Source organism: Molothrus ater, chromosome 13 (assembly GCF_012460135.2).
Source record: "Molothrus ater isolate BHLD 08-10-18 breed brown headed cowbird chromosome 13, BPBGC_Mater_1.1, whole genome shotgun sequence".
NCBI lineage: Eukaryota > Metazoa > Chordata > Aves > Passeriformes > Icteridae > Molothrus > Molothrus ater.
Genome location: NC_050490.2, coordinates 965696 through 974800, shown reverse-complemented (window position 1 = coordinate 974800; position 9105 = coordinate 965696). Strand labels below are relative to the sequence as shown.

The window sequence follows — 9105 nt, the reverse complement described above, 5'->3', positions numbered from 1 at the left end:
TGCTTTAACCTGCATTTAACCTATTATTACTTTTAGAGAGGCATGTCTTTTTGCACAAGTGTGAGTTATCAGTCTGATATTATGGATGAATTCTATAATAAATGTGGTATTTGAGGAAACAGCTCTTGAGTAAAAACACAGTGAAGAAGGCAGTGCTGAAGCAAGAGCTAATGAGAAATCAACCATACCCACTTTGGACTGAAGTGATCCAAGGTTTCAGAAATGGCATCTCATTTACTGATCTTCACTAAAAAAACCAATCTTCCATTTTCTTGAGAACAAAAATGTATCTGTGAATCAGATTTTTCTCTTCTCTGTTTCCCTTCAACTCTCCAGAGAACATGGGCAGGCTGAGTTGCTCCTGTAATTCAATTAGCTTACCTTTGTGGGAGGAAGAAGTTGTCTGCAAGTGTATGGAAAGCAAGAAAAGTCTTCATCTGGCTAAAGGGAAATATTCAATAACTTTTTAAACAATCTGCAAGAAAACAGCAGCAAAAACAGCTTGCTGAGAGAGGTGGATATCTTTGGGCCTTTTACCTTAATTCACTCACAGAAAGTCTTCCATTTTTAAAAACTGACCTGTGCTACTCTCTATCAGGAGATGCTGATTGTGGACATTGTGCTGTACAGATAAGCACAAAGGATTCTTTACTTTGTATGTTGTGTGCTTCTCCACTTTCTTTCAGAAACAGAAAATCCAATAAGCAACGAATCCAAATGGCAGAGAGGAGAGTGGAAATGAAGGCTTAGCAAACAATGAAAAGCAGCTCATAGTTTACACGATGAGTTTACAGCAGGAAGAAGGAGATTCCACTGAATCTGTGCTGTGCTAGCTGCTTAACAAATGCTCCTCAGTCTTTAAAACAAACAAAATTATGTCTGTGAGTGCAAATTCCAGCAACTGTTTGATGAGCTTTCCACTTTGCTTAGAGATAAAGGTTGTGGGAAAGGGTCCACTGAAGCTGCATCCAGTCTAAGTGCCTCCAGCACAGTTGTCTTATTTCTTTCCTATTATTTTTTATTTTGTTTTCATCTAGGATATGAGAGAATGCTGTTCAGGTAGTGTTTAATTTAATTACTGCCAAATATTCAGGTTCCATACCTGTAGTTTACCAGTCTGCCTGTTTTTGCTGAAGCTTAATGGGTTGCATAATTTTGAGGAGGCTGCTGTATGTGTTTCCAGTGGAAGCAGTTTCTTGTCCTACTGTAAAATTTAATTAACTAAACTTTTGTGAACCATTAAAAGATAGGCTGCAGAATGCAGTTGCAAAGAATAGATGTATATATTTTAAACACTTCTTTGAGTATTGGTATATAAGTATGATGACATCAGAACTGTACTGAGGACCTCCTTGGTGTCCTACTTGCTCTTCTGAATGTCTTCAATCTCTGATTTTTTTTAATTTTTTCCTGCAAAGACATCAAAACCACAGGGATGTGTCCAATGGAAGGAAAAGTGCCTTACTCTTAGCAACCTGTTGTAGAGGAGGCACAGCTGTAACTCTGCCTTGTTATTCAAGCTTTGCCCTCGTGGTTATTGATCTCTGCATCAATGAGTTCTGCACAATGCTAGACTGGAGCTACCAAAGCTCCCTAGGAAGGCTGGACAGCCCCCTTGGACATGGGTTGGTGTGGCCAGGGGTAGGCCAGGCCCCAGAACATGGGCTGTTGTTAAAGAAGATGCTCTTAGGCCCAGGATTTAGTGTTGGTCCTGTCCTGTGAGGAGCAGGGAGTTGGACTTGGTGGTCCTTATGGGTCCCTTCCCACTTGAGCTATTTATTCTGTGGTTTCAGGTAACTCCTGGGTCAGGAGTGTGCTTTGGCATTCTTTTTGGAGGGGGGGATTTGAACAGCTGGATTGGTTGTGTGTGTAGAAGACCTTTAGTGACTCAGGTTCAAAGCAGGCTTGCACCTTGGTAGGCAGAGAACAGAATGCTGGGTGCTGTTCCTGTGTGAGCTGAGGTTTTGTTGCACACATTTGTGTGCTCTCTACCTCCTGCCTGCCTGCCCAAGAATTGCTTTCTGTGTGTCTGGTGGCTGTGTGATTACAGCTCTTCTGGCACCTTCCTCTGCCACTGAAAAAGCGTCCAGATGATCTTTATACCTCCTCTACTGCAGAATCATGTAAGATTTATGTGACTTTTTAAATTAGAATTTTAAAAAATATTAATCATTGTATCTACATGAAAATAGCTAAGTCAATAGGAGATGTTTGGTGATACTTGTCTCTTTTTATTCCATTACTGATAGTTCTAGTAGGATCTGTTGCAGGTAATGTCTGCAGCAATTTCTAAAGCCCTCTCTCATCTAACGAAACATTTATCCTCAAGTTTCTCAGCATACCTGTCTTTGCTGCTAGTGCCATCTCACTTGTTGAAACAAGCTTAGTGATCAAAGTTAATGAACCATCTTGGTAGGGATTGGAAGCTAGAAATAGACTGAAGAACGAGGAAGACCTTTTCTATTGCCAGGAAATGTCTTAGCAGAACAGCTTCATGGAGAGGGAGCTTTGGATAAAAGTTGTGATGGTTTTCATTCATTATATAAATCTCAAGTGAACTGGTACCTATTTCCTTTGTTCATGGTGCTTTCAGTTTGTGGGCAGCCTCTCTTTTTGCTAGAGCAAAGCAGCTTTGTCTTTTTCCTTGTGTAGGTGCTCCTAGAGTGTGGCCTCTACAAACATGCTACAAATTTATCCTGCTTTAGCTGGTTCTAATTGCTGATGATTTATGAGAGAGATGTTGTGAAACAACATAAAATTAATTTTTCTTCTCCATTAATTCAGATGTTCTAAGCATTTGGGCTTACTCCTGTGATTTCCCCTCCCTCACAATTTACTTTGAAAAAAAAGATCTACTGTGTTATCCTATTGTAGCCTTCAGTGTTTCCGTCTTTCTCTTCTAAGTAAATTGAAAAATTGTTTCAATTTAGAAAATAGGGAAAAGATGCAATAAATGACAATTGTATAACAAAGGTAGGTGTACAAAATGTCAGCAGCCTTTAACAGATAGAAGGAGAAAAACCCCACTCTCTGATAATTTGAAGTAGCTGAAATACTACAAGCAGTCCTGCAAACACTCACGTGAATAATCCTTACTGTGGCAAGTAGTCCAGTTGTTGCCAGCACTGGTGAAAGGCAGTGGTCTGGCAGCTTCGAGGAATGAAGTTCTTTTTTTTATTAGCTGGGCAAGTTTCCCAACACACACTGCCTGGTCAGCCTGCTAAAACCCCCATCTGAGGAGGGAGGGATAAGCTTTCTCTCGGGCTAACAGGCAGCTTGGTTTCCACAGATCACATAATTCTTACTTGTGTTTGGAGGCTGCCAATTAGCAAAAAGTAAAGGGAGAGGCTTTGCAGGAAATTGCAGCTCTAATGCACCAAACTTGCATCAGGGAAGGACCACCTTGCTGCCCTCTGCAGATTCTGGAGAGACCAAAGCCTGTGCCCCCTGCCTGTGCCAGTGTGTTCCAGGGATGCTCACAGTCTCCACATGGGTCCTGGGGAGCAACCTGTGCTTCCCTTGTCCACTTCCACTCTCTCTCCTTCTCAGGCTGCTCTCTAGGAACAGCTTCCATCCAGCTTGACACCCTTTGACTCGATGCTGGTGAAAAACCTGGTCTCCTTTTTTGTCCATACTGTGTGCTCCCAGACCTGCCCTAACCCAGTACTTAATGACAAAGGACAAGACCTGGTTTTACTCAGTGGGCCAGGTCTGTGAGCCCAGCTCTGATCATCCCAAATTTATTTATGCTCTGAAAGTGAATGCAGAATAATTTTTTAATGTCACTCTGTTTTCTGCAATCGCTGCCCATTCCTCTCAGATGGAAGCAGACAAGAGATAATCAAAACTGTTGTGGTGTTTGTTTTCCAGACGCGGGTAATTGGAACTTCAGGATTTCCAAATCAACAGACCCAAGATCCTACCCTTCCACCAAAAGGACTACCAGCAGTGCAAGATGTAATCCAATTTGTGGACAGGCTCCAGGGGCAAGTAGTACTCATGGTACGTTTCACAGCTGTTTGAGCAGCCACCATTTGTGGGAGAGCAGTGCAGTACTGGTGATCGTACTGCAGAATATGGAACTGCCCAAGGTTTACCTAAAAGTTTCATCAGGTACCAGCACCAGCAGTGTTGAAAGCTGCAGCAGCAGTCCTGGTTGGCAGAAGGTAGCATATCAGCTGCTTGCACATGATCAAGTGCCATTTGGAAAAAGCTTGAACCGCTTTCAGTAAAAATATCATGATTTGGTCTACTCGGGATATGCTGCTAGTCAGAGCAGTCAGAGCAGGCAGCTTTAGCACCTTCTGTGCAGGAGGCAGTGGGGCTGCAGGAAACATGGCCTCTGTTGTACAGGAGAGATGTGTTCTCCAGGGTGTGTTTGTGGCAGCTGTTACTGGATTTTAACATCAGGCAGTGGACAAGGAATGGACCATTACCGAGACTGTGAACTGCACAAGGGTGCTTGCAGAAGTCAGCCCAGATCTGGAGGTTTTCTGGCACCTTGCTAGTCACCTTTTGTTCTATGTCAAAGCGCACTTCATTGAGAGAGAGGTATTGTCTGAAATGTTGCCTTCTCCGGCTGCGTGGCTGCTAAACATGTGGGTCTTGAGACGCTTAATACAGCTGGCATCTTCTGATGCGGCTTCAGCTGAAACAGTCATGGGGGAGGGAAGACAGCCCTGCGTGGAAGCTCTTCCCGCCGGTACCGGGGCTGCAGAGGGGAGCTCCTGGCAGGCCCGCTGGCCCTGCCGGCCGGGCCCCACCATCTCACCGAGCCGTCGGTGCCGGCCCGGGCGGAGGTCGGGCTGGCTCTCCGCCCGCCCTGGGCAATGGCAGCACCTTCTGCGGCCCCAGCCCCGCTCGGGGGCCGCAGGGACCCCGCGGCCGCCGCCCCTCGCGGAGCCGGGCGCTGCCGGCGGGCGCGGGTCCCGGGGCCGGGCGGAGGGCGGCGGTGCCGGGCGTGGGGCGCGGGGCTGGCGGCGGAGCGCGGGGGGTGCGGGGGCGGGGGGGTGTGCAGCTCTCGCTAGCGCTGCTTGTGGTCACAGCCAGGCAAGCTCACATCCCATCTGGATCACGCTCGCTCTCTCCCTTCTGCTTTCCTACCATAGAGTTGCGCTGGAAACAGAAGATAGAGGGAGTGTAGGAGCTCGCCATCTCCAAGCGATCTACATTGGGAAAAACATGGAGTCGGCTCCGGCAGCCCCCGATCCAGCAGCCAGTGAGCCGGGCAGCAGCGTCTCCGAGGCGGCCGCCGGCGCCAGGGACACCCCGGTGAACCTGGAGCCTGCCCGGAAAAGCGATGCGCCGGCTCCCGTCCGCAGGCAGAGCTACTCCAGCAGCAGCAGCAGCAGCAGAGGTAGGGAGACTTGGGGAAGGGGGAGGGGGCCGGGGGAGTGGGATCGGGGGTGGGTGGGAATAGGAAGAGGGGGGTAAGAGAGAAGGGGGAAATGCAGCAATTTAATCCCCTGGTTTATTGCTCGTGCTTGTTGAAGCCGCGCACGCAAACAAGCCGGGCTTGTACCCCCTGCAAAACCTTGCAAACTTTTATAGCTTCTTTTAATTGCTGCAGGAGGAGGGACAAATGCAATGAAAATATTGAGCGGTGTTTGGTGCTTTCCTGTCCCTCTCGTTTATTGCCTGTGGTATCCGGATGGGTACTGTGCCCCTGAAATTACATAATTTTATAAATATATAAAGCAACAGCAGGAGTATTGGGATTCAAGGGAACAAACTTTTAAAGCTGCAGTGTCCTTCCTCCCCCCCTTTTTTCTCCCCCTCGTCTGTCTCCTTTTGACAGTTTCTCAACTGGTGTGCTGTGGCTTGTTGTGAATGGGGGATCTGTGATTAAACAGGAGATTTGCGGTTTGCGGGTGACTTATTCACTCTGTTGCGCGCTGTTTTCCCTTAATTCATTTAAGTGTATCTTAAAAATTATTTCATCGCGGAGCGGATGATCTCGTAGCTGCTGTTGTTGAGGTGCCCAACTTCGCAGAGGGTCTCCGTGCGCCCGGGGGTTCCCTTACCGCTCTCCGCCGGCCCCCGAATAAAACGCTGCGAGCAAACGAGCCCCCCTTTTCCGCCGCCAGCTGTCAAAGCCCTCCTGCCTCAGGTTGCGCCCCGGAGTCGTGCGGGTCGGCTCTGGAGGTGCTCAGGGCGGTGAAGTTTGGCGTCAGCCGCGGTAGCGCCCGAGCCGCGCCGGCGGCGGGAGAGCTGCGCGCTGCCGGGCGGAGCGGAGCGGGGCCGTGCGGGGCCGTGCGGGGCCGGCTGCTCCCGCCGCGGCCACCGAGCGCGGCCCGGCTTCAAACGCCGCCGGAGTTTTGCCGAGACGTGCGAGAGGGAGGAGGCTGCGGCTTTAATTACTTGTAAATAATTTATGAAGCGTTGCTCCTACAAGAGGGGGAGCGCGCTAGAGAGGCTTCGCTCGGTAAAATCCCTCGGTGCTGGGTAAAAATGAATTAAATAACGCTATGTAATAATACACACGGCTGTTGAAAGAAATGACGGGCGGAGAAAAGTACGTGCCCGGCGGGAGCGCAGCCCCCTCGGCAGCCGCCGGCGGGGCAGGGCAGCGATGCCCGGCCGCCGGCGGTGGCGAGACCGTCTCTGCTCGGACGGAGGGGGTTCGGGTTGTAGGTTGGAATATGGCTGATCATGTGTTGGCTTGTGTTTTACAGTATTTTTCCCCTTTTGGCCACACCCCCCCTTCCCAGGCAGCTTCCCACTCAGGGAATCCGCGTACAGTAAAAGCCATCGAGATGTCACACGCCGAAACATTTAATTAGAGGCGATTTGCGAGCAGGGAGCGCGCCGTTCGGCGGATGCCGAGGCGAGGAGGAGCGGGCTCGGCCGGAGGAGGCCGGGTGGCCACGGGCGTGTGCGCAGGGAGCGTTTGGCTGCGCGGGGTATATTTAGAGCTTGCGAGAGTGGATTTGGAATGCAAGCGCCTTATGTAACGAGGTTAATCAGAAACACTGGAGAAAATTTCCTTAATTTGTCGGGGAGTTTTCTGGATGTTTGCGGAGCCGGCCGTAGTTGGCGGGTGTTACACAACGCCCCCCCTCCCGGCTCTCCGGCCCAGCGCTCCGCGGCGCGGGCAGATGGTGCTGCCGGGGCGCGGGGCCGGCGGGAGGCAGCCGGCAGCCGGCCCCGCCGCCTTTGGGGAGGGGGGCAACTTTGGGATCCCATCAATTATGTAACACTCGGCTGTCGCTTCTCTATGGATGCGAAAAGGAGCGGGGGGGGGGCGGTGCTGGGAAGCCCGGGAGGCTCCGGCGGTGAGAGTGTTTCCCCGGCGGTCCCGAATTGTTGGGGCTCTGCTCCTGCTAACCTGCTGACCCACATGTCCCCCCTGGCCCGGGCCTCGCTGGGGAAGGGGCAGGAGCAGGGGCCCGGCACACGCCGCCGCTCGCCCGGGCTCGCAGCCGCCGCACGCAGGCAGGCACTGCGTTATGTAACAGTCTGAGTGGGAAAGCGAAGGTCAGTGATGGAGGGAGGCATCCCCGGCGACACAATGGCCAGAGCCCTGCGCGCCGGGGCTCTGCGGGCTGCACGGAGAAATAAAGCTCCCGGCAGGAATTGCCGTGTGGTTTGGGAAGGGACAGGGGAGAAGGAAAAGAAGAGTGGCAGGGATTTGGGGAAAAAAAAAAAAAAAAAAAAAGAGTGTTTGGGTTTTTTCGGATGATGTAATGGAGTTGGCAGAAAATACAAGTCTACTCCTAGAGTGCAAACAGTAAGGGAATTGTGGCTGGCATTCTGTGCTAATGTTGCATAAATTAGTGTATTGGAAGTAAATTGACCTATACAATCTATACAGTATACACCAGCTGATTGTGCCTTTCTAATAGTTAAAACCTGGAGGTACAGAACCACACAGGAAAACATGACAATGACAACACTTTGGCCTCCTTGAAGTCAGGACTTGATGGATGGATTAGGTGTAAGGGGTCCCTGTAGACTTGTAGGTTTGGGGTTTTGACATTTTTTTAAGCTATTGAAATAGCACTTGACTTCTTGCCTTTTGATTTCTAATAGGGTCCTTTATATCTTATGGCAACAATGTGACCTTAATGTGTGACTAGTAAAGGTGAAATTATTTTTAGAACTGTTACCTTTCAAGCTCATATGTTCAGCTATGTATTGAGTTCAGAAATTTACTTGTTTGGGTCTCAATTCTGCCATGTGTTGTAAGCAGGCAGCTCTGGACACTTATGAGAGCTGTGTGGAGGATAGATACAAATACACAGATATTTAGGTATATGTACACATTTATACACCTGTCTAAGTGTAAAAAACCTTATTTTTGACTTGGAAAACACTACAAATATTTGTTTCATATCCTTAATTTTCATAGCAGCACACATTGCAAAGCTGCTTTGATACATCAGGATTTATAATAAGCAGTGTACATAAGGAATGAGGAAAACAAAATTAAAGAGAGGACTGTGGATAGAGAATTGGGGAAAGTTTGCTGTGGAATAAATTCTTAAGTGAAGCTTTAGTTATTATAATATTATAACTTCAAAATACTTTATTGCTTGATATGCAAACCTGTCTCTACCGCCAGATCCTTACATAACCTGGTTTTTATTTTGCAGAGGTTATGCTGGTTTTGTTGCTGCGTAGAATACTTAACTTGAAAACATAAATTCTGAGTTACCAAAAGCACTTTTCAAATGGGGAATTGTTATGTGATATATTTAGTATGTGGGGGCATGCATGCATACTTGCAGGCTTCAAAAAATTCCCTGCAGTCTGATATTAAAACTGATTGTTAGGGAATTGTCACCATACTGGAAAAAGCAGAAATGGATTAAAAGGCCTGGTTTTCCCCCACAGGCATGTTTTTACTGCTGACAGTAGTTGTTAAAATTTTCTGAAGACCAGTCACTGACCAGCAGGTTGGATTTCAGTCTGAGTGTGTGTGTGTGTGTGTTCTGCAACAAGGGTTTGTGGTTTGCCATGCTTGGTAGAAGGAATGCTTCCCTGGCCCTGGACTCTGGCTTTTATTGACATTTCTTTCACTTTGCAGGCTTGGATGTCCATGGAGCTCTACCCATGCTGCAGTCTCAGGCTTAATATTCTATTAGTCCCCCTAGAAATAGTTGT

The 9105-nt window shown here is 48.5% G+C and overlaps 1 protein-coding gene across 1 annotated transcript in view; it reads left to right on the top strand.

Moving 5' to 3' along the window:
• The first annotated feature begins 5117 nt into the window (after positions 1–5117).
• RORA (RAR related orphan receptor A) overlaps positions 5118–9105 on the top strand; it is a 358958-nt gene continuing 354970 nt past the window's right edge. Inside the window, exon 1 of the mRNA XM_036389356.2 lies at positions 5118–5356. Within this exon, the coding sequence (XP_036245249.1) occupies positions 5182–5356 (175 nt within the window). The 5' untranslated portion in view covers positions 5118–5181. The remainder of the gene's footprint in view (positions 5357–9105) is intronic.